The sequence below is a fragment of the Pinus tabuliformis genome, chromosome 4_2, assembly GCF_031772625.1.
Source record: "Pinus tabuliformis cultivar Carrire ecotype Pingquan chromosome 4_2, CPIR1, whole genome shotgun sequence".
NCBI lineage: Eukaryota > Viridiplantae > Streptophyta > Pinopsida > Pinales > Pinaceae > Pinus > Pinus tabuliformis.
The window spans coordinates 401,977,997-402,005,478 of record NC_142304.1 but is presented as its reverse complement, the minus strand read 5'-3'; the positions used below and the strand labels follow the sequence as shown (position 1 = coordinate 402,005,478).

Below are 27,482 nucleotides of genomic sequence, written 5' to 3'. Positions count from 1 at the left end.
GCGATTGTTGTTGAAGATTAATAAAACCCTACTCTACTACAATGGTTTTCCCGCATTGGGTTTTTTGGGGGACAATTGTCCAAAAATAACTGTGTTGATGTGTTTGATTCTTGTGCATGTATTTGTTTTTGTATAATGGTGTGATATCTACAGTAGAATTTATTTTAATATTTACTAAAGGGATTTCGTAAATAACTTATCGAAAATAAGTAGGTAAAATAAATCAGTTACTACATCATTAGAATTTCTATTCAGAAATTTTCACATGGTATCAGAGCAAAGATTCAGAGATAGGAAGGGAAAATCAATTATGGGTCAAGATCATGATGCAGAGGCATCCACGTCTGGAGACTCATGCAGATTTTCAGAAGATTGCACAAGAGATAGAAATTTCAATTTCTCTATGCTAGCTTCCAGATTGGAAGAAGAAGTTGCTTGCATGGCAAGCTCTGCATCATCAGGGGTATGGTATATAGACAGTGGAGCCTCCTGGCATATGACAGGAATACGGGAATGTTTCTCAGATTATCTTAAGGAAAGAATGAATTTTCAGATCACCATGGGGAATAAGGCAAAGTGTACTCCAGTAGGGAAGGGTACTATAGTTTTTCAAACAGAAATAGGAGAGTGGTTCCGAGCTACCAATGTGCTACATGTGCCAGGACTGGGGATGAACTTACTTTCCGTCTCTGTTTTCAAAATCGGCCGGCTCGGAACCAACTCGGCCGAGTTGGTCTGAGCCAGGCCCTCTAGCATTGACCCAGCCTTGGATTCGGTTCGGCCCGTCGGGTCGGCTCGGTATTAACCCGATCGGCTCGGCCGAGTCCGAGCCTACTAGGCCGGGTTGGAACAGCGGCCCCTAAAACCCGTCAATCAACGATTTTTTTTTAAATGTTATTTTGGGGGACTCCAAACCGGTTCTTATTTTGCCTATGTGGTCTTTGAGGTCCATTCCCCTCTACTAAACCCAATTTAACCCACCCAACCCCTCTCATTTTCTCACAACCATCTCATGCATTTGAGTGAGAATTTCAGTGAGAATTTGTGAGCAGTTGGTGAGTTTGTTTTTGGAGCAGAAATGAGGAGTCTTGGGCAAACATTGTAGTTGGAGTGAGGACCTTCTTGGGCAGCCATTTGGAGCAGCATTTTCCATTGAGGAGTTGGTTTCTTGGAGCAAGCTTGAGGAGGCAGTTTGTGCCTGGAGGTATTTTTTTTCACTTGTAAAAATTTGTTTTTGCTTATTAAATTTTATGTGCAAATCTGGAAATCCTTAAGAGTGTTTTTTGTGAAAGAAATGAAGATTGAATCATTGTTTTTTATTTTTTTCATTTTCAGATTTTTTGCTTTCATTTCCAAGTCAAAAAATGGCACCTAGAGTGAAAGATGTTGCTTGGGCATATGTTGAAATGGTTGATAGTCAAATGCATTGCAAATTTTGCCATAGGAAAATTAAGGAAGGTCCTGGGGGCATTAATAGGCTGAAACAACACTTGGCGGGGATTAGAGGCCAAATTACTCCATGTACCTCACCAGAAATTGGGGAGATTAGGAAGGATTTGTTAGCCAGCTTTGAGAAGTTTAAAGAAGTTAAGGCTAGGCAAAAAGAGTTAGAGGTTGAAATTGGGAGGAAGAGGAATATACAAAAAATGTTGGCTACCAACCCCCATTTTGATTTTGAAGGTTCTTTCTCTATCCCTTGTACTGATGCATGCAATCCCTTCCGATATGTTCCTCCCTCTTTTGAGTCTATTCAAGAAAAGGGAAAGGGTAAAATGAAAAAGGGTGATATGAATATCAAAAGTTATTTCACTCCCTCCTCTCCATCAGATGCACATGGTCCTCAAGCTAGTAGAAATCATATGCAGCCCACTTTAGATGACCATTGGAAGAAAGAATTGAGGGAGACTGCTTGTGATTACATAGCTAGATGGTGGTATGATGTTGATATCCCCTTCAATGCTTCCCGTTCACCATATTATGAACCTATGTTTGATGCCATACATGCTGCTAGAAAAAGCTTCAAAGGCCCTACTATGCATGAGCTAAGGGCGTATCGTTTGTAGAAAGAAATTGCCTCCATTAATGAGTATTTCAAAGATTTCAAGGACTCATGGGCAAGAACAGGATGTACCATCATGGCAGATGGATGCACTAATCAAAGAAACCATACCATCACAAACTTTCTTATCTTCTGCGCACAGGGAACCATGTTTCTAAAATCAGTGGATGCATCTGATAAGGTAAATGATGGACAATTGTTGTTTCAGCTATTGGATGAGGTTGTTGAGGAGGTGGGGGTGGCTAATGTTGTTCAAGTCATCACAGATAATGCCTCTAACTATGTTCTTGCTGGTAAACCGTTAGAGGAAAAACACAAAACCATCTTTTGGACCCCATGTGTTGCACATTGCATAGACCTCATGCTTGAGGATATTGGCAAATTAGATTGGGTCAAAAACACTACTCAGCTCCACAAACAACTCGGCCTCCTCTCTCACTACGTCCTCCAGAAATATGCACCACCTAGAAGGACATGCTACTGCTGGAAATCACAATGTGAATCTCCTCTTCAAGAAATGAAGGAAACCTTCCTAGGGTGGCACTCGAAGTCCCCCGAAGAAAGGGTGAGCTCTTCGCCTGAAGAACTCGTGCTAAACAGCCAGTGACTCGTCTAAGCAGCTCGAGCAACCAAGAGAAATCGATATACACTCATGAATGAATAAGAAGAGGAGAGCTGCCCTCCTTATATAGTTTTTGTGGGGGGACTTCTTCCTCCATTTCGTTGTCCATTGTGGGCCCCACTTAACCAACAGCATGCAAAAGTTATCTCCCCTCCATGCATATCGAACTAGGGAGTGCGTAATTCCCTAGTGAGGGTGGCCCCCGTGTGTAACTTAACTACAAAACAAAACATCTTCACCTAGTTTAATCTCCTAATAGCATCGAATGGGGTCCACTAACTCCAAAATTGGCCCCATAATACAAAATTAAATCTTGTCCCAAAATGATTTAGGAAGGGACATGACACTTTAGGGCACCCTATGTCTTGTACCTGAAACTCATGCCAGTTCCCCTATACCCAATCCTCTGCAAAACATAGACATCCTCTTTACATAGATTTTTGAAGATTCACTTTCAAGACTGCCCCAACTTGAGAAATATTTCAACTTCCCTATTTAACCAACTTAAAACTAAAGTCTAACATAAGTCCAAACAAACGTTAAAAGTAAACTCCCATTCTATAGCATTGAAATGAATATTTTCAAAATGAAAAGTCATGTTGCATCACAAGCCTAGTAGTATCCCGAAAAATATAACACTTTTACATGTCAAAAAGTATCCAATGGAATGTGATAATAATGACAATACATATTATTGAGCTAAGAGAGAAGCTAAGAAGAAACCTCAACCATGGCATACTCACTGTTTCTTTTGCTGCTGCCATGGCAAGAAAACCTGCACCCATTTCTATTTCTTGCAAACCAATAACCACAATGTTTGCTTCTGACGCTGGAGAAGCCAGCCAAGAAATGAGCGAGTCACAAAGGGCTCTTTCTTGACTGACATTCCAAGTGCCAGCCAGTATCTTCAAATGTTGTTGCTTTGTATAGGATGGCTCTTTTTGAATCAATGCCACTCTTAATATCGCATCAAGAGGACTTGGTGACATCATGGTCCACCCACGAATGCCCCCATCAGCAGCCAATGTAAGAACATAGTTGCCTCCAACGGCCATGTCCATGACAGCTGAACTGTGAGCAAACCATCCTCCTAATAGTTTGCCATCTTGTTCCATGATCTGCACCCTACCATCTGCATAGCCGATCCAAATTCTTGTCCCAGAAGCACATAAACACTGGACTGCAGCAGAGGCATATTGGAATTCTTTCATCCGCTTACCCTGGAAATCCCATTGCACAAGCACACCATTACTGTACCCAGTCCAAATTAATTGATCTGCTGATGTTGTCAGAGCCTCAATTCTTTCTGTACCATCTTCAACTTGAGATCCCACTGTGGCACGCCGAACTGCCTCGATGAAAACATTTTTTGAACGCTGAAGAAAGTTCAAGGTGCCCTGTGTTTTTTCCTTTCTAGAAACTTTGGCAAATTTTAGTTTCAACTCATCTTCTGATGGAATGTCTCGTACTGCAGAAATATCAATGCTACAGGAATCTGCCCGCCCATTTGTTTCAAAGACCTTGAGAATATCCCTTGTCTGAGCATCCCTGCAAGACAAAATGTCACATATGAAAATGTGGGACTTTCATTAATTGCACATCTCTCAAAACATCAATAAAATTAGCACTTCGAAGGGTGATCAAATTGTCAAACTTCAGAAATTAATTTACTGAAGGGGAAAAACAAAATAAAAAAAGCATTACCAAAGTGCCAAGGAAAAGAAACCGCCACTCCAAACTCTTCCTGTCGAGTGATCACAGAGCAGATATCTGATATCAGAATCTAGAAGACCACATGTCCCTACTGGCACACCATGTCTTCTGAGGTCAATGTAAGACCTCTCCATTGACAGAACTGCAACGTGACTCTCATTTGCAGCAAGAGAAAGAGCTTTTTCAGTAGCCTCCCAAGGCCAAGCCCTCAGCACACCATTTTCAGAACCTGTCCATAGCTCACCTGATATCAACAGCAGGTTTAGAACAATCTAAATTTAGTTGTAATGGAGAGTTACTTTGAAAACTCCAACAATTATATCTTATACAAAATGAACATCAAAAACAGAATTGCAGCATAGGCGATATAAGAAGACTTCTCATATCTCTCTCAATTAACAATTACGTTAGTAGGTGACAGAAACAACCACTTTATACTGACCAGTGAAATTAATTAAAGACCAATAAATTAACTTAGTTTCAATTTTGAAATCAATGACTTCTCACTTTGGACCTTTAGACAAGGATGAATCGTGACACTTAGTCTAGTGAATGTGTTAGAAAATGTATTATACTTGTACTTTTCACTTTGGCACTTTCTCTTTGTACTTCATCGAATGCATTGCAATTAATTGATAGCTGACTTGGTCAAAGATGATCACTCACCAACATATGTATATTTAATTGTAACCCTAGGAAACCTAGTCAAAGATGATCACTCTTCACCTATTTTGTAATATACAAATAGCTAATACAATATAGAGTGTGCAAGCATATACATTGCAGCAATCTCCTTCATTACTTGCATATTTGCTATTAGGTTTCCTTCCTGTATGCGAGTAATTTTCACATTGTTGTTGTCTGCATGTTACCTGTAATTTTGTCTCACACAAAAAGGAGTAATCAGGGTATCTATCGCATTCAATGAAGAGGCTAGTAATAAGCTAGTCACGCTGTGTTCTTGGATTAGGAGTGTATCCTCTGAAATGAATACCAATGGTGTTGTTCCAGGAAACGAACCTGCTGTCCCTTTTATTGTTATGCTTTATCAATATGATCACAACGTAGGTTTTATCCCAGAACCACTAAGATTTGGAATCACTTGGACATGTACACAGCAATGTTTTTTAACGAAGCATCTAATGGTGTGAGAAGAACAAAACAACATTATTATGTTAAGGATAAACAAGGTTTAGAAAATGTCTTGGTGGAACATTTTAATAGCCTTCAGTAGATAATATTAACACACTGGCTCAAATCAGAATGAATTTAACCTTTTTCTTGCCAACAAGGAATACTTTGAGGGGTCTGTTACCCACTCATGTGGGTAACCCTTGGGAGAAAAATTTTCTCCTATTTTTTCAGTTTTCCAACCAGTATCCCTATCATGATCCACAGATAGCTAGCCTCAAACACCTTTCATCCACTCTTTGATCAGTGCTTTCTTCATCTAGCTTGCTCATCAGATGAAGGTGGGTTGTCAAATATGAGGTACATTAACCATTTTTGTATTCAAGTGCTTTCATTTAATGTTCAAAGGCATTCTAGAATGGATCACAGGTTGAATTGGATAACAGACTGCTTTTCACTATACACTTGTTCCCCCGCTTCACCTTGATGGATATCACTTGCCTAAAGCCCAATGTGACATTCCTTGAGGATTTTCTTTCATTGTCTAGGAGGGGCACAAATAGGAAGCTGCAATTGATGTTGTGTGTCTATGGTTATCCACACTTAACGCCTTCCATGTTCCCTGTGTATCCACATCCCATCTTCAGGTTGATTGCTATCTGTCACCAATACTATTTCCCTGTTTTCCTCATCTTTAAATAGGGGCCTGCAAATTTTACCCTAAGAGCCTGATGCAACAGAAAAGAAAAAGCATGATCCATAATGTTAATATACAAAAGATTGGCAGGGATAAATGAAAGCATGTGGACAAAAGCCTAGCCTGAGCTCTACCAACCTCATTAGCCCTCACCCACTTATTGGCTAATGCATGAGCTATTTAAATAAAAGGAACTTTGAGCATCCCAGCCTTTATGAGCGATGATATAGCTAACTCAATGATAAAACATAAAACAAGCCTCTTTTAACCCAAACATGTGAGCTAAAATGCCTGACATCCTCCTCTAAAAAGTGTGTTTTTCATCAAAATATGCCACAAATGACTAAAAAAGGTGCTTCTCACTCCAAAAGTCACATACCTCATGGTGACCAATCATCAAGCAAAGGATCCCTTGACAAGGTGTTCCCATCAAATAAGCCCATGTCATCAATCCAAGCCACCAAAAGGGGATGTCATGGAGCTAGGGCATGACATCATCATGCAGCGCAGTGTATTGTCCCTTCTAGAGGGATCTCAGATCATCATCAAATCAGCTCAAAAACAGGACGTCCATCAAGAAGATGCAATCTCAGCCTAAGGGCGTCCTATCATCTTTGTAGTACATCAACTCTTTAAGCAATGGTCTGGCTCAGATGTATGAAGTTTTAGGTTTCAAAAGAAGAGGAGAGTGCCATCAACAATGTCAAATGCATTCCAAGGTCAACACTCCTCAAAAAGTGGTCAATGTCATGGTTTTAGTGCCCAGTGGAGTCATCAAGTGTAGTGGGACATCCTCTTTGAAGGACTAGAGAAGCATCATACAATCCCTTAAGGAATGGAAATTGTACCCAAGAGCAAGATATCTAACACATACCCATAGAATCAAGTGAGATCAATATTATAGATGCAATAAACATAACAATATCAAAGTGGGTCATATTAAATGTAAAAGGCATCAAGGTATTTTACACAAGCATCATCTTCAAATGTATTTCTAGCTTACGATTTGTAAACAAGTTACCATGCTTAGGTATGGGAGGGTTATCATAATGCCCTATTAGCTGCTTCCATACCTAAGGGGATGTAACATCCCCATTTTCAGTTTCCTCTAAAGTACAGTCAGGATGGATTTCCAAGGTACGTGATGGTGTTAAATTGGCAACTAGGGCCAAACTTCATGTGGGTCATCTTATTCATGGCCAATAATATTTTTATTAGATTCCTCTCGTCAAGACGTGTAGGATTGATCTAAAGATCATCCAATTCCGATAAGTATTTATGGAGATATGAATTTATTTTGATTATGGAATTATTATCAAGCCGACTTACAACTCATGTAGGCTCAGAAGCCCAACAGTCGCATTTATTCAAACATCAACGTTTTGTATAAATACAGGACTTTTCCTCGTTTACACTCACTCATCTCATCACATCTCTCTCTCTACTACGCAGAAAAGGGTCTCTCTCTCACACATGTGAAGCCGAAAGCTGCAACTACAGATCCAAACTTTGACCAGCGTTGACCATCAAACCTCCTCTTCTGAACTGCACTGTAGGTTAATCTGAACCTCCTCTTAAGGCTGCAACTTTTTGTGGTGGAATCAAGTCAATCCGACGGACAGTTTGCGAGATATCCACTGCCCTAGTTTGAAGGAAGCTGCTGAAATTGAAGTTACAACTGCAGATCCAAAATTTGACCAGCGTGGACCACCAAACCTCCTCTTCTGTTCTGCGCTATAGGTTCATTTGAACCTCCTCTAAAGGCTGCAACTTTTGGTGGTGGAATCAAGCCACTCCGATGGTCAATTTGTGAGATATCGACTGCCCTAGTTTTGATGATGAAGCCGCTAATGCTGATGCTGCTGATCTAGGGTTTTCTACTGCTGATATAAATCAGATTTATTGTACTATTTCTCTCTGCTGAATTATTGAAGATAAAAGAAGATTTGATCAAAGGGTTTCCCCACACACTGTGGGGTTTGTCCCTGGCTAGCCGCCACATCTTGTGTCTCTTGTCTTGGCTTGTTTTCTGTCGATCGTTTAATGTTCTATCTACACTTTACTTTATGTACATGTGATTGCTAATCTGTGGAATATAATAAGAAAAATAAGTAAACTGTTATAAGCATAGAACATACCATAACTTAACATGGTATTAGAGCTGAGGTGAAGACAAAGCCTGAGCAAGAGCAAGAGCAATCACCGAAGAGAAGATTGGCAAGGCTATCCTAAAAGAACTATGGGGTCCTCAACACTCTTTCCTGCCGAAGACAAGCTCCGTGAGAAAGCTGACTATCATGGATGGAAGATGTCTATCGATCTAACCCTAGAAGATCAAGGAGTGTTGGACCATGTAAGAGGCAATATTGTTGAGCCTCCATCAAATGCATCCGCTACTGCCTGGAACAAATGGAAAAACAGAGAAGTCAAAACAAAGAAGATCATCCGGGACTCTATCGACAAGCACTTGGTGGCCTACATCTCTGAACTGGACACCTCCAAGGAAATCTACAATAGACTGGTGAGTTTATTTAAAGTTAATGATGCAAATCAAGTTTTGTTTCTTAGAAATAAGTTGAGGGAAATCAAGAAGGGTAAAGATGAGAGTATGCAAGCATACTTTTTAATAATCACCGAGATCAAGAACGATCTCCTATCTATTGGGGAGACTATTATTGACAGAGAAATGGCACTCACAACTCTTGGAGGATTTAAATCTGAATGGTACGTGTTCAGGACTACTCTTTTGAACAATAATATAATTCCTGGTTTCGAGGAATTAATGGCTAGATGCATTCAAGAAGAAACAAGGGTAGAAGAGCAAGAAATGCCCATGCCTAAAGGTCCTCCTGCTGCCTTTTCTTCTCATGCTAAGAAAAGAAATAATTCCTAGACTAAATCAAAAGGAAAGGGTGAACCTAAGGGTGGAAGAAAATGACAATGTTACATCTGCAATAAAACAGATCACTATGCAAGGGAGTGCCCTGATAGAAAGGACTCACACTGGGACGATGATCAAAATCCCTCTGATGGCAATCAAAGGAATGACAAATTCAATAGCAAAGGTAAGAGGAGAGCTGGGAATCAAGGAAGAGGACAACCATTCAAGAAGGCTAGAAATTCCAAGATGTATTAAAAGCACCTGACCTCAAAAAGGACCTGGTGTCCATCTCGGCAATGGAAGACAAAGGCTACAAGGTAACCTTCAGCGATGGCAAGGTATGTATATGGAAAAATAATGTTAAAGATGCCTTTACTCTTGGGTTTCGTGTTGATTCATTATATCAGGTTGATGGAAGTTCGCTAGGTGTCATGTCTTATGACACGTCTCTTCAATCCGAACTTTGGCATCGGAGGTTTGCCCCCCTTCATTATAAAGCTCTACTCAGTGTAAGACAAATGGTGACAGGGATGCCCGAATTCCGAGTAGAGAAAGAAGGTGTATGTCCAGGATATGGCGAAGGAAAGCTCAAAGGGGACCATTCCCCTCAAGCCAAAGAAAGACCTCCGATATATTACAGTTGGTTCACTCAAGCATACCTGAGGCTAGCATTAAGAGGGAGACTATTACTCCACATACTCCTGAGCAGAATGGTGTTGCGAAAAGGAAGAACCGTACGATTGTGGAAATTGTCTCTATGGGTAGATGATGTAACAATGTCCGATGTGGAGGCACCCATGGATCCTATTTATCCACCTGAGCCTTCCTCTTCTAGGAAGAGGCCTTCATGGCTTAGGGGGATACTTGATGATGCTGAAGGACATGCTGCACCCCGAGGAACCTTCCGTGAAAGTAAGAAACCTAACAGGTATCGGGGATACCTGACCATCATGAGCACAATCATACAAAATGAGCCTTCATCATTCTCAGATGTTGTCAAGCATCAAGTATGGAAGGATGCTATGACCAAAGAATATGAGTCTATTATGGAGAATGATGTCTGGGAAGTAGTTCCCAGACCCCAGGACAAGACAATTGTTACTTCAAAATGGCTTTACAAGATAAAGCTGCAGCAAATGGAAGTACAGAATAGTATAAGGCTCGTTTTGTTACTCGTGGTTTCTCCCAGAAGCAAGGTATAGACTATGATGTGATATTTGCACCTGTTGCCAGATATACAACCATCTGCTTGATCATAGCCCTTGTGGCTTCACAAGGATGGAACCTACATCAGATGGATGTCAAGACTGCGTTCTTGCATGGTTCGATCAAAGAAGAGGTCTACGTGGAGCAACCCGAAGGATTTGAGATTTATCATCGAAAATCTCACGTATGCAGGTTGAAGAAGGCTCTCTATGGGCTGAAGCAAGCACCCCGAGCATGGTATGAGAGGATGATAGCTACTTGATGAAGTTGGGATTCACTAGGAGTGAAGTCGATCCTAACCTTTACTTTAAGGTTGAAGATGACAAGCCTCTCATACTGGTGTTGTATGTGGATGACCTCTTTCTAACAGGTGCATACCCTCTCATTCACAAATGTAAGAGGGAGTTGGTTTCTGAATTTGAAATGAATAACCTAGGACTTGAAGTGTGGCAGAAGCCAAGGGAAATTTTCCTATCTCAAGGAAAATATGTGGTGAAGATTCTGAAAAGATTTGGTATGATGGACTGCAAGCCTGTGACTACCTCGAGGATCTTAACTTTCAGAAGTTATATGGTAGTGATGTCGGACCAGATTTGGGAAATGCCCCTGAGTTTCAAAAACTCATTCGCGTTGATGTTCTTAGTGAACCTTCGTCCGAACATATGTTTTGCAGTTAGCATTGTGAGCTCATATTTGGTTGAGCCTCACTAGATTGGTGCCAAGAATCTTCTGAGATGTCTTCAGGACACAATCTCTCATGGATTGAGATACACTGCCGGAAATATGAAACTGCATGATTATTTGAATGCTAATTAGGCAGGTAGTGTGGAGGATCACTGGGGCACTTTTACTATTGTTTCTCTTTGGATTTTGCTTCGATATAATGGATGAGCAGGAAGCAGAAGTCGGTTGCCATAAGCACTGCCGAGATCAGATACATATCTACGAGTATGATCTCGTATGAAGCTCCCTGGTTGGGGAAGCTCTTCAGTGCACTGTTTGAACACATACCACTGTGATTCTCTGTAACAACCAGAAGTGGGATTCGATTATTGAGGAATCCCATATTCGTCGATTGCTCCAGCAGATAGACATCATTTGGGATATGGTAAGTCGATGAGCAAGGAGGCTCCATCGCATTAAGATGATGTACAGGTCGATACGCCTTGTCAAAGCCCCGAGGAAAGATGTAATCTTTGATTTTCCCAAACGACTTGGAGTCGTCAAGAAACCCTTGTACAAGGGTCCTGCATGTTGCATACATTGAGCTCTAGGAGCTCTGAGGGCTTGCGGTTCTTACTGGAGCAACATACAACCACAGGGTGACTCACCCTCCCCTGGTGGTGTGCACTGGAACAAGATGATTCGCTCTCTTGTGGGACAAGATGATTCGATCTCTTGTGGAATAGGATGATTCGCTCTCTTGTGTAGCAGGATTGATGTGTTCTCCTGTGAGGCCTGGATTGATGTGTTCTCCATGGCGATTGTAGCAGGATTGATGTGTTCTCCTGTGAGGCCTGGATTGATGTGTTCTCCATGACGATTGTAGCAGGATTGATGTGTTCTCTTGTCTGGATTGATGTGTTCTCCATGGCGATTGTAGCAGGATTGATGTGTTCTCCTGTGAGGCCTGGATTGATGTGTTCTCCATCGCGATTGTAGCAGGATTGATGTGTTCTCCTGTGAGGACAAGATTGATTAGTTCTCATGTCGAGGCATCCTACCCATGCAGTCTGGGACTCACGGGAAGTACCTCTCATATGATCAATGAGCAGGGAAATGAAGTTATGGACCATAGTAGTACCGATGGACGCATCATTGTATCTACCGTACTCCCTACGCTAGGATGACCTCCATCGATCTGGGATCAATGATACTGGTCTGGGACCAGTGGTAGGAGTGGTACATTCTATGACATTGACTTCGGATCAGTTGAGACTGGTCTGGGACCAATGGTACGCACTCTGAGACTGACTTTGAGTCAGTGGAGGATGTTACTGGTCTGGGACCAGTGGTAGGGGTTGTACATAGTATGACACTGACTTCGGGTCGGTTGAGACTAATCTAGGACCAGTGGTACATACTCTGAGGCTGACTTTAAGTCAGTATGATACATCCTCTATCATTTCTTCTTCTTCATAATTCGGACAACAGCAGAGCAGAGCAGTACAGATCAGTACAGGGCAGAACAAGACAAAGCAAAACAGGCAGAATAGAGCAGAGCAGGGCAAGGGTCAAGCTGTACAGGGCAGTGCATTTGATGGATGAATAGTAGCGACCGATAGACAGATTGCAGATGAAGTTCTCCCTAGTTGAGAGGGAGTGTTAAATTGGCAACTAGGGCCAAACTTCATGTGGGTCATCTTATTCATGGCTAATAATATTTTTATTAGATTCCTCTCATCGAGAGGTGTAGGATTGATCTAAAGATCATCCAATTCCGATAAGTATTTATGGAGATATGAATTTATTTTGATTATGGAATTATTATCAAGCCGACTTACAACTCATGTAGGCTTAGAAGCCCAACAGTCGCATCTATTCAAACATCAACATTGTGTATAAATACAGGAGGACTTTTCCTCATTTGCACTTATTCAACTCATCACATCTCTCTCTCTACTGCGCAGAAAAGAGTCTCTTCTCTACTGCGCAGAAAAGGGTCTCTCTCTCACACATGTGAAGCCGGACGTTGCTGAAACTGAAGCTGCAACTGTAGATCCAAACTTTGACCAACGTTGACCATCAAACCTCCTCTTCTGAATTGCACTGTAGGTTCATCTGAACCTCCTCTGAAGGCTGAAACTTTTTGTGGTGGAATCAAGTCAATCCGACAGACAGTTTGCGAGATATCGACTACCCTAGTTTGAAGGAAGCTGCTAAAACTGAAGCTGCAACTGCAGATCCAAAGTTTGACCAGTGTGGACCATCAAACCTCCTCTTTTGTTCTGCGTTGTAGGTTCATCTGAACCTCCTCTGAAGGCTGCAACTTTTGGTGGTGTCTGAGAATGTTGTTTCAGACAATTCGGTACCATCAGAAGCACATATGACATGCATTTCTCTCCTCATTTCTTCCCAATCTTTGTAAAATTCGGGGAATCAAGCCGATCCGACAGTCGGTTTGTAAGATATCGACTGCCCTAGTTTTGATGATGAAGCCGCTAATGCTGATGCTGCTGATCTAGGTTTTTCTACTGTTTATATAAATCAGATTTATTGTACTATCTCTCTGCTGAATTATTGAAGATAAAAGAAGATTTGATCAAAGGGTTTCCCCACACATTGTGGGGTTTGTCCCTGGCTAGGCGCCACATCTTGTGTCTCTTGTCTTGGCTTGTTTTCTGTCGATCGTTTAATGTTCTATCTGCACTTTACTTTATGTACATGTGATTGCTAATCTGTGGAATATAATAAGAAAAATAAGTAAACTGTTATAAGCATAGAACATACCATAACTTAACAGATGGCCAAGTCACATGAGCAGGATTACATCATCAGAAAACCCATAGGGATTTTTAGGAGTCTTACGGGATCCAACGACACTCGCTTGGCATATTCCATCATCAAGGTCAGTTCCAAATAACTACTTTTTGGTTCCATTGCATTCCAATAATTCCCGTAAAACGGGGCTATTATTGGGCCTGATTTTATTAATTACGTTTAAGGTGACATTTCGGGAGGAATATTTGATGGAACACCTTAGTGCAATAGCTCGTTGGAACCAAAACGAGAAGATGTACAAGATGGGATGATGAGAAGTGACTTCTAGAGGCCAGAGAAAGTGTGGTGGGAAATTTACTATTTTCCCAAATTAAAAGTGACTTTAATTAGTCACTTAATTAAATAAAATAGGGGGCAAATGATTAATGAAGGAAAAAGGCCAAAAGTGACTTGAGGAGAATAAAATTAAATTAAAAGTCGCTTAGATTAAATCAAGGGGAGCTTCTAGAATAATATTAAAATAATCAAAATAAAATACTTCTAGAAGATTGGAGATCTATCTATCGAGCCTTTAAAAGGAGGATGATGAGATGATTTGGGGCATCTTGGATTGGTTATATTTTCTATTGGTGAGGTTTGGAGACCTGGTTCTCAACTTCAGTCAGCCTCAGGACGAAAACCCTTGGGTGTTTTGGTGAGAGTGGACGAAAACCCATCTCATCCCTTGGTGAATTCATTCAAAATTCACGATACCGTATATTGTTTCAACTACATTTTGAGAGGCAGATCTGAGAAGATCTATTGATTAGAGTGAGGGTCATCCAGATCCTCAAATTGAGCCATATTTCCAGTTGCATTTTGGAAGGTCGAGATCAACATTGTAGCAGAATATTTCGAGGTATTCTCAGCTATTGTATTGGCATGTAACCTTTCTCCTATACTGTAATAAATAAATCTGATTTTATTTGTTGTTGTATTTTAGGTTGTTTCTCGTGTTGTCGTCTTCTATGAAATTATCAAAGTAATAGCAATTTTTGGGTTTTATATGTTAACTGCTAGCAATTTCTCTGGTGTAAAATTGATGAATTTTCATGATATTTTGGATAAAATGTGTGGCATGATTTTCTAAAGGAAATTTCTCGATAATTTAATGGAATTATTAAAAAAGGATATTACACTGGTATCAGAGTTGGTTTTCCTACTAGCCTAAGGGTTTCTTGTAAATATGCCAACAAAAATTATCAGTTGTTGCAAAAGTCAAAATTGTCATTGTGCTGAAAATTATCATAATTACGGGACCAAGCAATCCCACTTACAGCAGAGCAAAAGGACCAGGTTTTGCAGGTGAAGGAGAAACCCTTGATCTGAAGACTAGGTTTCTGAGTAGGGTTATTATTCCTCTACAGCAAAAAGAGGTTGTTATCATTAGTTTCATGGAGGCCAAATTTAATTGATCCACTAGAAGGTTGAATTTCATTGTTGGATCAAATTCCTTGTTAAGAACCGAGTCATCTTTCTAAGGCCGAATTCAAGATAAATTATTTAATGAGGCCAAGATTATCTTGCTAACAGAGACTGAAGTGTTTATTCTTTAGGAGGTTGGAATATTGTTGGACAAATTCTCCAAGGGACCGAGATCATTTGAGGGAGGTTTGAGTGCGTACGTGCCTCAATGCCAAATCATGAGAGGTGAATTACCAGTGCATGTTGGGGTTTGGGGGGGGGGTTGCAACTGGAATTAAGCCATACGTGTAGTGTGATCCAACAAGTTTCCCACGCTGAGACAGGTGAGATCGAGCATCCTTTAATCGAACATATCACTTATCAAGCCTAGCAACATCAGATTGGTTGATCGAGTCACCATCTTCACACACACCATAAGGGGACTCTGAATTCTCTAAAGCCATGTGTGTGAAAATTTGAAAACCTCGAATCCTTTTGCAGCAACTGAGAATATTTCTTCTGTTTGTTAAATTAACTGAACAAACTATTTGCAATTTTCTACAGCAAATATCGAAACATATACACTGCAGGCGATCTGGGATGGGTGACCTCCCGGGAAGTCCTGGTTACCAGGTGCAAGCCCCGGAAGTAATGATTGACGCGATGTGATTCATTTCACTAGTTTCAATCGCACTTCTTCACCCGTGTGAGCATCACCCAATGCAATGAGTGTTAAGTGGACTATTCAAAAATCATGAGAAATTAGTCAACTACGACTACCTCTCATGGAAATGGTCATAGATGAATGACTTACTTAATGCAGTTGAATCCCAAAATGATATCTAAAATAAATATTGTGGAAGAAATAAAAACACTGGAAGAATAGATGCACACACACAATAGTAAACTATTATTTTTGGACCAATGTCCCCGGAAAAACCAAACTTGGGAAAACCGGTGCAGCAGCTGAGGGTTTTATTATTCTGCAGTTATGCAGTAGTAAATCTGAGTACAAATCTATGGAAGCTCAAATCTAGCTTTCCATACAGAGAAATAATTGACAGAAGATCTAGTGAGAAAAAATCTCGCTCCTACCGGTGATCCAACACTGAACGTGGCTCAAGATGAGCTGCCCCTTGCTACCTCTGCGTCAGCCTACGCAAATTTGTGTCCCACAACTCGGACCAGTGTCTCTCTCACTAACTGATCCGTTGCTATCTGGAAAATCGATCCTCCTGGCCTCCAGGCTCCCACTCTAGCTTTTGGCAGTGAATTTCAACTTCTCCTCAACAAAATACAGATCTCCCTTTGAAGCTTTGCGCTACCTCTCTGTGGCACTCACTGCCTCTCTACTATGCACTCACCAAATTGGAGAAACTTCCTTCAGGTCTTACTATCTTTGCCCCTCTCTCACTGCTTCGACTTTATTGAATCACCTCCAGCAACTCATAGCTACTACTCTGGAAACCGATTTCCCAGCGAAATCGAATTTTTGGTGGCTCCAAGTGTGTTCTCCAACCCACATCTAATTTCTTCTTATAATCTCTTGTTGAGACATCAACGACCAAGATTAAAAGATAATTGATGGCTAAAATTAACTAGAACTTGATCCATGTCTTCTTCTGTAAGATTCTCACCGTGACTTAATTAATACCCTTGAATTAATCAGTTTTCATAAGTTTAGACTTAGGTACCATTAAAAAGAAAGATTAATTATTTTAATTAAGTCGTCTCTAGGTGGAATTTCCAAAAACGATTTCTGGGTTTTGGAGAATACATGCATTCTAGCCTCTCCACCAAATTTTGTGGCTAGAACACAACCGATGCTACAAAAACTAACACCCTCTTAACGAGGAAAGTGTTCTAGCGTTGCAATCCATTGAAGCAACACCCTGTCTCTGCACCACCTCCTATCACGTTGTTGATGTCTGGCTGCTGCTACCCACCAACTACTGCGCAACTCTGATATACGTTGCATCTGTGCTGCTGCTAGCCCTGCTGAACTGTTGCCAACAATGCATCTGCACTGCAACTCCCTCTCCATTTGTTGTTGTTGCAACTACAACTGAAAAGCATCCAAAATATTGAATCAACCGTGATCGGTATGATGCATCTGTCACCCAAGTCCTGACTGTTGCTAGACTTTGCGCTGTCACTGAAGCCTCTGTGCTGCTGCTGACTCTGCTCTGTGCCAACTGCACTGTTGCCAACTCTACACTGCATTGCCCAGCATCTGACCTGCTACTAGCTACTGCATCTGTCACTCTAGCACCTGATTGCACCAACTGCCACTGATCCATCCTACTATTGCATGTTATGGGCTCCCGTAGCAAGGTATTGATTCAGGAGGTGGACCTCCTCAAGAATCCTACCCATCCTGTAGCTCTCTGGGGCTACAAAACCAAATCACCCCACCTCACCCTAGAGGTATCTCGGTGATCATGGCAAACTCTTCCTCCAATCTGGAAAACAGGCTGTTGATCTCCGCAAATGATCCTATTGCTCCTGCTTCTCCTCCTTGTCCTTCTTTCTGAGAGGACATTGAGTGTTGTAGTGGCCAAGCTCACCACATCTAAAGCATTTCACCTTGGAAATGTCCTTCTTCCTCCTGCGCTACTCCTGCTGCCCCTTTGATGCGAGGGCCACATCTTCCTCTTCCTCTTCCTTTACTTGCTTCGTCCCACTGCTATTGTTGCCGCCAGTGATGGCGATCTTCACCAAATCTCGCCTCACCTCCTCCTGCTGCAAATCAGCCCACATACGATCCTAGTCTAGCAACTTTTCTCTCCCCAGAATACTCTGGACAAAGACTTTCCATTCTTCGGAAACACTATTTAGAGAAAACCGCACCAACTCAGTAGGCTGACGCGCTGACCCTACTGTAGACAGCTGATCTCATATATCCTGAAGCCTAGTAAGGAATGGGTCTATGCGCTCGCCTTTCTGCATCCTTGTGCATCTCGACCTCTCCTCAAAATACATCTTCCGCTGCTCGAAAGATCCCTTGTATAGCGTAGCAAGTACTTCCCACATCTGTCGGGCAATATCTTTGCCAGCTATGTGAGACACCACGTGATCTCAAACCCCATCGAGAATCAACCTCTTTGCCTTCGCCATCTCCTTCTTGTAGGCCTTAAGCAAATCTGCATCTGTGGGTATAGCTACCACACCATTAATATAAGCTTTGAGATCATATTCATCTAGACGATAGGAAATTCTTGCCTTCCAAATCACGTAGTTGGAGGCTCTGTCTAATCGATCCTGATCTCTCAGCCCTGCTGATGCCATGTCTGCAAAAATGTCGAATTCCTCTTCTCCTCCTCTATGCAGTTGCTGACTGAATTTTCGCACTCCTTATTGGAGTGGTCAAATCTACTCACAGTTATTGCTACTCTTATAAGAAAATTTGAACTTCTTGGCTAGAAGTCCCCTGAGAAAATAATTCCCTCAATGTTTGCTCTTCCTTCCTCCTGACGTTATTTTGCACTAGCAAATTGCTACAAAATGTTGATTTTTGGTAGCATCAGATGTGCTCCAGCCATGAAATTTGGTGGAGAGACTAAGGCACATGATATCTCCAAAACGCAGAAATCATTTGGAGAAATTCCACCCAAATGAAGAGATATTAAAATAATTAAGATTTTTAATGAGTTCCTAAGTCTAAACTTAGGAAAATTAAAATATTAATGTGTATTAATCTAATATGGGTGAGAAAGTTCTAAGTGACGAGCATCAAGCCAATTCTAATCTTAGCCGTTGATTAGGGACTTAATCTCCGCCGTTGATTAGGGACTTAATCTCCGCCGTTGAATCGTCAACAGGAAAAGTATAAGAGGAGGCTTGAGGGTCAGTTGAAGAAACACCAAGAGAGATCAAGAATTCGATTTTTTGGGCCGAGGTTCACTGAGGAAATCGAGTTAGTGATCAGTTGCAGCGAGGGGCAGTTCAGCAAGGGATTTTCATCCAACTGAAGAATACATAGTAGAGAGGCAGTGAAGTGTCGGCAGAGACAACGCAGGCCCGAGAAGGGCCGACACAGAGGCCGAAGGAGGCAGCGCAGAGGACGCAGAGTAGAGGCTGACGCAGAAGTCGTAGAGGCTGACGTAAAGGACACAGAGGGCTTCAGAGGCAGCGCTGAGAAGATTTTGTGCGGCAGACTGAGAGCAGATCAGTCAGGAGAGGGTGATGCAGTTCCTGAAGAGTGACGCAGTTCCAGAGCAGTGCTTGGAGCAACTTTCACTGTCCAACACAAGGAACAGTCAGAGTCACTGTGGGGTTGATCATCTGGTTGCTAATTTGTCGGAATATCTGTCTCCGGATAGAGGTACTACTACCAAGGACATTCTCTGTTGGGTGAGCCAATTCTAGCACCCTAGTTGTATTCAAGAATTTTCTTAATAATAAAACCCTCATATCTGTTGCACCGGTTTTCCCGCATTGGGTTTTTCCAGGGACAATTGTCCAAAAATAACGGTGTCCCTTGTGTTATTGTTTCTGTTTACTTCACTGCATGATTTGTATATCTGTGAAGGTTGCATTTGTGTTTACTTCGATGTCTATGCAATTAAATAACTTGTTAATGTAAATAACACGTAGGAGATAGTAAACCAGAAATTGCAGTAGGGGTTTCTAATGTGTTAGATTCAAGAATTATCACATGGTATCAGAGCGATTGCAGATCATAGGCGACTAAAGCCACCAGTTGAGAAAATTTGAGAATTTGTAACAGAGAAACAGTTGTCCCGAGAAACATCGTTGTTCCAAAGCCAGAGACGCAGAAGGAGGAGGAACACAATGCAGAGAAGGTGACGCAAAGTCTCACGTAGTCCCTGTGTCGACACTCTGAGCCAAGTAAAGGTGACGCAGTAGCTGGGAGGAGCCCACGCAGTAGCTGCGTCAGCTATCCAGGCCAACGCAGAGGCAAAGGGGGGACAGATCAGGCCTACGTAAAGCCAAGCCATCTTTCTCAACCAAGAAAGATTGACGTAGTGGCCAAGAGGAGTTGATCCAGCTCTCATTGTGATTGCGCAGAGCTAGAAGGGTTCAGATTCTTCAGTTGTCAGGGCTAAGGGAGATGAGCAGATTTCGATTTGTGGAGCTGGTGGGACATTGTTTCTGTGAGTGCAGAATAGTGTCTAAGGAGACTAAACCAAGGTAGAGGGAAGCACTACCTTGATAGATTTCTAGCCAATAAATCTAGATCCAAGTTGCAGCGGCAAAGGAGGATTGGAAATGAGTGATTTGACAGTTCGCCGGAGGATTTCCAAGAGGGAAATCAGGACTCAGAGGGAGTCTAGAGAAGAGGTGCAGAGATGGCAGTAAACGGATTGAGGAATCAGGACAGCTTAAAGGGAGAGACTGTGCAATCATATTTCATGAGATTATGACAACTCAGGGATCAATTGTTGACTATTGGGAATCTATGCACTTTAAGGTATTCCTCCAATATGGGAGACATTCATTACAACTATTAGCAACAATGACAAGTTCTCGACATTCAATGAGTTGGTGGGCAAGCTTACTCGAGAAGAAACTAGGATGATCTCTAGAAGGAGGATTCAAAAGCATGAATAAGGAGAGACCTTTGCATTGCTCAAGACAAGAAGAGGAAAGGAAAGGGAAGACCATCTAGTTCAAGAAAGCATGCCCCTGAGTCAAAGGACTCCAATAGAAGAGGGATGAGAATTGAATGCTTCAATTGCCACAGGCATGGTCACTATGCCCAAGACTAACTGGAAAGGAGGGATGCTCCAAGGGAGAACTACAATCGTAGCTACAACAACAACATGTTTAATGATAGAAGCAGAAGAAATGATAGAAGAAGAAGAGATGCTCCTGATGATCATGAAGATGGCCATCCTCCTCAAAAGAGATCAAGAAACTCAAGGTATGGAAATAATGCAATTTCTACTCAATCTGAATATATTCTTATTTCTGCACTTTGTAGTTCTCTCCTCCAGATTCATTTGATAGTTGGTTGGTAGATAGTGGGGCCTCTAGACACTTCTCTGGGTATCGTGAAGTCCTCTCAAACTTGGTTGAGAAGGAGACTAACTTGAAAATCATTCTTGGAGATAATTCTACTTATCTAGTAAAGGGTTTTGGTTATGTTACATTTCATTTGGATTATGGGGAAATCATACATCTTCATGATGTTATGTATGTTCTGGGATTGAAGAAGAACCTTGTATCTATATCTGCCTTGGAAGACAAAGGGATGAGAGTTCCTTTCATAAGAGGAAAGGTCCTAACCTAGCCTATGGAATCTCGCATGAGGGATGCATTCACCATGGGATCAAGAAATGAAGGACTCCATAAAGTCAATGGAAGACCAATTCGAGAAATGGTACATGATAGCAATCATCAAAGTGAGCTATGGCACCGAAGGTTTACTCATCTACACTATAAAGCCCTGCCCAGTAAGAAGGATGGCTTCTGGAATGCCTGAGGTTCAAGCTAATCATGATGGAGTACGTCCGGGATGTGTCAATGGAAAGAATTTGAGGGGATTGTTACCCACCACCAGTGGGTGACCCCTATAGGAGAAATTTTCTCCTAGTTTTGTCTTCAGTGGGCAACCAGCAGCCACCTGATAGCTCTGATTTGCTATATTCTCCACCACCCGAGCCAGAAATTGTGTACCCTCACTTATCTGTCATGATCGTATGTTTGAAGGTGGGTCATCCAACCCCAAAGGTATGAATTTCCATTATGTAATTGGGTGTTTATGCTAGTTTTTCTTGGGCACACTTGGCAATAGATTATTGGGCAACTTGGAAGAACGAAGGGCTTTGGTTGTACTCTTGTTCTGTTACCTCAGTCAAGGGTTAATTATGTATCCTAGTCCAGTGGGATCTCCTTTATTGACTACTAGCTTTAAGAGTGCCACTACATAAGAGGGGATTGTTACCCACCACCAGTGGGTGACCCCTACAGGAGAAATTTTCTCCTAGTCTTGTCTTCAGACAGCAACCAGCAGCCCCTTGCAGCCACCAGATAACTCTGATTTGCTACTCTTCTCCACCACCTGAGCCAGAAATTGCGTACCCTCTCTCATCTGTCATGATCGTATGTTTGAAGGTGGGCCATCCAACCCTGAAGGTATGAATTTCCATTATGTAATTGGGTGTTTATGCTAGTTTTTCTTAGGCACACTTGGCAATAGATTATTAGGTAACTTGGAAGAATGAAGGGCTTTGGTTGTACTCTTGTTCCCTTACCTCAACCGGAGGTTAATCATGTATCCTAGTCCAGTGGGATCTCCTTTATTGACTACTAGCTTTACGAGTGCCACTACATGGGAAACCCAAATTTTGGTTTAATGGTCCCACTTCTCGATACCATATATCTCACTCCCCTCCGCTCATTACAAGCCCTTTTCACATTATCCCCATGTGGGTCCACATTTGTCCATTGGGTCCACAAGGTGTTAGCCTCCCTTTCCCCTTTTCCACACATTGGGTCGGGCCTAGAACAATGCCCTGGAGGTTGATGTAGTGAAAAAGAAAGATAAAAGCATAATATGGCCACATACAACAAGAAATGTACCAGAAAATGCAAAAGATGGTCGTGACAATAAAATTTAGCACGTGGGAAAAAGCCGAACATGAGCTCTACCCCCTATCATTATGACCATCACCCTAGTTCCTAGGGCCCCTATGAGTGCCCCTTGCATCATTAAGGAACCCATGAATGTCCCAAACCCTAGTGAGCAATGAATTTCCCACCCTTAACGGGGTAATCACTGTTATATCTTACACATCATGCTCTCATCCCCTTCAACCCCAAGCAGTGAAATGAAGAAAAATCAATAAAAGGCAAAAGGCAAATGAAGAATGGTGCAAAAACAAAGGTCGGGTAACTCATTTACTATGATTGTTCCCTCCTAAATTCATATACCCAAGGTGTGAGCTTTCCTCATCATAGCTACCCTTGTACCATGGCATGTGGCTTGGAGCCTTCCCTTTGCCCCCACTCTGTTCCATCATTATTCCACATGACACCTGCCACTTGAAGGGTGTACCTTGGACCTGTCATTCCCTTAAAGGTTGAAACCACCTACTAGGCTCCTTCATTAACCTCTCTTGCCAAGGGAGGTAACAGTAGTGCATCTCTAAGCCCCAAATTCAAAAGGGAAACCCACTATGAACTGGTCATTTATGTCCTTAATTAGCAAGCTTATTTACTCAATTGCACTGATGAATCATTGTATTGGAAGGTGAGGAGATGCATTGGATATTATACATGATTGCAAGTGGGTTTTCATCTTGGACTTGGCCTCCATATATGGGATCCAAGCCCTCCAAAGGATGACAATGGCATTTGTAGGGTGAGCGTTGAGAGCCATGGACCTCCATCCACACAGAGCATTGATTGCCACACCATGGGCTTCATCAACACCACGATTTGCTTGCTCGTGCCCAAGTGATTCAGTGAGGATGATGCACTTGGACCACGTTACCCAGCCGGCTACACACTGCACCCGACACTTGGTCGTTGATCCAAGGCCCAGAGGAGGTTACGTCATTCTTAGGGAGACATCGAAGGGTTTGTGTCATCTTCTAGCCCTCATTGATAGAACATCAACTTGATCTTCAGCCACTTGGAGACCCATGAGACCCATTTGTTGCCCACAAAGCCCAAATAGGGGTTTGGAGATGTTTTGCAGCATGTGGAGGGCATCCCCCTATTCATCATCACTTTTGAGGCCCTCTCTCTCATTTTTAGCACATGAGGCCTCAACGTTGCCCCTGTAGACCTCCACACCAGCCTTGCGTGGGCTTAAGAGGGCTAATTCGATTTTATTTTTGAGCTATCATGGTTGGCTTATAACCATGGGTGGGTTACTTGACATTTTAGGGATTGGAGGGACTTTGTATTTCATAATTTGGACTCTTAGCTATTGCATAAATAGGTGAGGGTTAGTCTCTCCCTAGCATCACACTTTGGTTTTTTGATATCTCTTCTTGAGAATTTCAGACCTGCGATTTGAGGATGAATTTGGACGAGGTGGATGAATTTTGACGTTTGGTTAATTTCATTATTTTTGGCATGTTGATGGATGGATATGTTCTTCATTATCTTGTAACTGATATTTAATGTTATATTTCTTATTTTGATTAATGTCTAATGCATGGAATATTGTCTCATGGTTATTAATGTGCCCTAATTGATGAAATATTGTTTAAGCATTGAAACTATTGGGAAATTTTGCATGTGTTACTCATAGATAATGAAAGAATGAATCTTCCTAGGGGATTTGTTGCATATGCATCATTGAAACTCCATTAACTATTGCAATCAAAGTGTAAATATCTAGAAGTTGTTTTGTTGTTGCTTCCATTAAGGGTAGCGAAATTTCTTCTAGGTTTCCTTGAAGAGCGAGTTGCCTTATCAAGGTTATCTTTGACTCCAATTCTCCTAATTGCTAGGCACTAGTCTTAAATCCTTGGTGATCACTCTTAACTTGATTAATCATGCTTCTTTTCACCTCTTTTTCGCCTCCCTTTAAGGATAAGGAGGCTTCCATAGGGCTTGGTGTGAAATCCATTAAAGGAGGGTGTTTTGAATTTTAATTTGATAGAACTCTTCCTTAGTGTCTCCTCTAGTGATCCTCAAGTTTTGGTGGATTTTCCACAGTTAAATATCCATAAATTTGATGCCCTAGCCATCACACCAAGAGAGAACCCTCGAAGCTAGTCCTTAAACTTAGGGACTCTTTTAAGGCATGTGCTTTAGTACTTGCTAAAGTAAATCTTACATTGCCTTTTCTCTTGTCTACCTTGACCTTGCATGAACTCATATCTCATCATACTTCTCAACCCTAGGTCTCATGTAGCTTACTTTTCAAGGGGTTTTTCGTGGAAAGTCCTTCTAGCATCTCCCAAAGCTCGCACATTTATTGAACCTTTCCATTGATTGAGTTGCCTTTTCTCACTTCAAACCTACCAAGGATACATATCTATCACAAGTGAGTCATACTAGGACTCCTCCCATCAGTGACAATTCGAGAGGAGTAGGGGACTTAGGTTGTGGTGACAATGGGCCTCTATCCCAGGTGTTGTTGAGCCCTCTAGCTTTTGCCTACTGACAAGGACTGCTAGTTTGTGCAGCAACATTTTTGGCGTTGTTGTTGGGGAGGAAGCGTGTCTATCTCCTTGGTTTTAATATTTGAAGAGATGATTTATACTGCAACGATATAGATTGTCTTTTGGCAACTCCACTGCTCAAAACCCCTAATTTGCTTGGAGGTGAAGAATTTGAAGACACAATTCCTCCTAAAACTAGGGTCGCTACAAAAAGAGGGGAGAGAACTCCTCCACCTATTAGAACTAACCTACTCCCTGAATTTGAGGAAGTTGATAACACAACTATCAACATGATTACCAATCAAAATCAAAACCAACCTAATGTCCCTAAGACCAAAAGATATCTTACTACTACTTTCAAGCCCTTGAAGTTGAGTGATAACCATGATCCTTTACCTAAGAAATATCATGAATGGTTACCTAAGTTCAAAGGGACTGCTGATCAAAGTGCTCAAACCCATGTAGATGATTTCTTTTGGGCAACAGGCCCTTGAAGGATTGATGATGAGGATCTTGTAATGATTTTATTTGCCTTAACCTTCGCAGGAAATGTTAGGGAATGGTACTTTAGTCTCCCTCCAAGAAGCATTGATGACTTTGACAAATTTGAAGAAATTTCCATGAAACGATGGGCATTTGATGCTAACAGAACTTTTAAACTTGAAAAGATTTACCACATGGAAAAGAAAGGCAATGCGGGTATTAGGGAGTTAATCAAAATATTTGAAAAGGTTTTCAAGGACATCCCTGATCACCTTGAGCCCACCGATGCCCAAATATTGGACAATTTCATTGAAAGTGTTGGGGGGCACTTGACATATCAACTTAGGGATAAGAAACCTAAGACACTTGTTGAAGCAAAAGAGATAGTCATTGAGGTCGAACAAAATATAAATGTTGCTAGAATTGAAATGTTTGAACCTCGTAGGGCTAAAGAGGAAACCAAGAAGAGCAAACCCATGGATCAGGTTGAGGAAACGCTAGTCATGGCCCTTAAGAAAATTGACAAATTATCTGAGGACATTAGTACTAGGGACATGATGTATATGAATAAATTCACCGCTCTTGAAAAGGCTCAAAAATGAAATTTTGTCCAAAAGAATAAGCATTTTGCTAAGAAACCTAATGAAGAAGGCTAGCAAGGTCCACCCCATGTCCCCAATACCTTAGCTCCAACCAATGTTGTGGGATAAAAAGAATTATCTTCCAAGGATGAGCAAAGTGATAGTGCTAATGAAGAAAGTGAAGATGAGGAGGGTGGTGAGCAGATGAATGTAGTTGGTGAAACCCAAGCCTTCAACATTATGTTAGGTGGTACATATACACATCCTCTGATTAGTGAGGTTAAGCTTAAAGATGAAAAATATGAGCCTATATTGAATGCCGATGATAGTGGGAGATTCAAAGGGGTCCAATATTCAAGGAAAAATGACAAAGGCCCCTCCCCAAGTTCCAATGCATCAAAAGGGAAGGAACCTCCTCCTAAGGAACCCCCAAGGAAAGATCCTCCTAAGAAAGATAACACCAAAAAGGATCCTCCCAAAGGGGAACCCAAGCACAAAAGCAAAGATAAAGAAGTTGAGCTAGACACTGATACAAGTGTTGTTATAGGAAAGATGACTTTGCAGGTTCCTATAAATGAGATAGTGAAGCTTCCATCCCAAAGATGGAGAGTGAAGAAAGCTTTAGGACTTGAGGAAGATTACCCACCTATCATGTTGCAAAATATACCTCACTAATACTAATCCTAGTCATGAGCCATTCTTAAATGACCTTCTCCCCCATAATTGCATGTTAGATTCTAGGGATTTTGCAAACATTATGCCATTAAAAGTCATGAAGCAACTCAATCTAAGTATCACTCGCAAATACAAAAAATGTATGTGGCTTTGATTCTAGATCTGTCGATGTTACCCACCACCAGTGGGTGACCCCTATAGGAGATTTTTTCTCCTAGATTTGTCTTCAGTCGACAACCAGCAGCCACCTAATAGCTCGATGTGCTACTAATCTCCGCCAATTGAGCCAACTGTTGTGTACCCTCATTCATATGTCTTGATCGTATGTTTGAAGGTGGGTTATCCAACCCCGAAGATATGATTTTTCATTATGTAGTTGGGTGATTATGCTTGTTTTTCTTAGGCAAACTTGGGCATGGATTAGTGGGGGTGATTTAGAGGAAAGAACATGCTTTAACTGTA

General features: G+C 41.6%; 1 protein-coding gene across 3 annotated transcripts in view; it reads right to left on the bottom strand.

The window, feature by feature from the left end:
- LOC149169652 (type II inositol polyphosphate 5-phosphatase 15-like) overlaps positions 1–27,482 on the bottom strand; it is a 153,426-nt gene that overhangs the window by 75,424 nt on the left and 50,520 nt on the right. For all 3 annotated transcript variants that reach the window (XM_089428759.1, XM_089428757.1, XM_089428758.1), the window contains exons 2-3: positions 4,386–4,638; positions 3,425–4,229 (exon numbers count right to left, since the gene is read on the bottom strand). In XM_089428759.1, coding sequence (XP_089284885.1) covers positions 3,425–4,229; positions 4,386–4,638 — 1,058 coding nt within the window. The remainder of the gene's footprint in view (positions 1–3,424; positions 4,230–4,385; positions 4,639–27,482) is intronic.